The sequence below is a fragment of the Lipotes vexillifer genome, unplaced genomic scaffold (genome assembly GCF_000442215.2).
Source record: "Lipotes vexillifer unplaced genomic scaffold, Lipotes_vexillifer_v1.1 scaffold1701, whole genome shotgun sequence".
NCBI lineage: Eukaryota > Metazoa > Chordata > Mammalia > Artiodactyla > Lipotidae > Lipotes > Lipotes vexillifer.
The window spans coordinates 642462-643931 of NW_006794217.1; the positions used below are offsets into that span (position 1 = coordinate 642462).

General features: G+C 66.5%; 1 protein-coding gene across 1 annotated transcript in view; it reads left to right on the plus strand.

The window, feature by feature from the left end:
• The first annotated feature begins 504 nt into the window (after window positions 1-504).
• The window catches only part of GPER1 (G protein-coupled estrogen receptor 1), a 1114-nt gene continuing 148 nt past the window's right edge, over window positions 505-1470 (plus strand). The window contains exon 1 of the mRNA XM_007467084.1: window positions 505-1469. Within this exon, the coding sequence (XP_007467146.1) occupies window positions 505-1469 (965 nt within the window). The remainder of the gene's footprint in view (window position 1470) is intronic.

The following is a 1470-nucleotide window of genomic DNA, read 5'->3' on the forward strand; positions in this document are numbered from 1 at the left end:
CCTGAGCACGAGTCACCGCCAGCTGCACTCAGACCCAGTGGCCCTGGGAGCTCTGGGGAGAGAACGCAAGCCGTGTTCTGCGCTTGACTCCCCTGCTCCAGCACAGGGCCGGCCGGCCCTCCCAGCGGAGGGGACACGTCCAGGCCTGCCCCGCGCGCTCGTGTGCTGCACCCGTCCCGCACCATCAGCGAGGCCTGGAGCCGCCGGGCTTGAATCGTCTGCTCTTGCTTCCCCAGGTGCCCGGGAGTGAGAGGCTCAGGTGTGGCGTGGACGCAGCTGCAGACCCAGAGGCCAGGCAGAAGCACAGGCCAGAGCACAGGCGCCGACCTCCACCTCCGGTTGCACAAGTGCCCCTGGGGCCTGCTCCGCTTTCACAGATGCCTGGCTCGCTTCCGAGCGCATCTCCTTTCCTTCTCAAGAGGGATTTCCTGTTAAAAAACGGTTGCTGGGAGCCTTGCGGCAAATCCTGAGAGGCCGGCTGTCCCTCCGGGCACCCGGCCCAGCATGGAGACGCCGCCGGGCGCCTCCAACGGCTCGTCCAGCGGCCTCGGCCTGCCCCGCGCGCTGGCCAACAACTCGGCCGCGCTCTCGGAGCAGCAGCAGCGCGCCGTCGGGCTCTTCCTGTCCTGCCTCTACACCATCTTCCTGTTCCCCATGGGCTTTGCGGGCAACCTCCTCATCCTGGCGGTGAACATCCACTTCCGGGAGAAGATGACCGTCCCCGACCTTTACTTCACCAACCTGGCGGCCGCAGACCTCGTCCTGGTGGCGGACTCACTGATCGAGGTGTTCAACCTGGACGAGCAGTACTACGACATCACCGCGCTCTGCACCTTCATGTCGCTCTTCCTGCAGGTCAACATGTACAGCAGCGTCTTCTTCCTCACCTGGATGAGCTTCGACCGCTACCTGGCCCTGGCCAAGGCCACGCGCTGCGGCCCGTTCCGCACCAAGCCCCGCGCACGGCTGAGCTGCGGCCTCATCTGGGTGGCCTCCGTGTCCGCCACCCTGGTGCCCTTCACCGCCGTGCACCTGCAGCACAGCGAGGACGTCTGCTTCTGCTTCGCGGACGTCAGGGAGGTGCAGTGGCTGGAGGTCACGCTGGGCTTCGTGGTCCCCTTCGCCATCATCGGCCTCTGCTACTCGCTCATCGTCAGGGTCCTGGTGACGGCGCACCGGCACCATGGGCTTCGCCCGCGCAGGCAGAAGGCTCTGCGCATGATCCTGGCCGTGGTCCTGGTCTTTTTCGTGTGCTGGCTACCCGAGAACGTCTTCATCAGCGTACACCTGCTGCAGCGTGCGCCGCCCGGGGCCGGACCCTGCCAGCGGTCCCCTCGCCACGCACACCCGCTGGCCGGCCACGTGGTCAACCTGGCCGCCTTCTCCAACAGCTGCCTCAACCCTCTGGTGTACAGCTTCCTCGGGGAGACCTTCCGAGACAAGCTGCGGCTCTACCTGCGGCAGAAGACC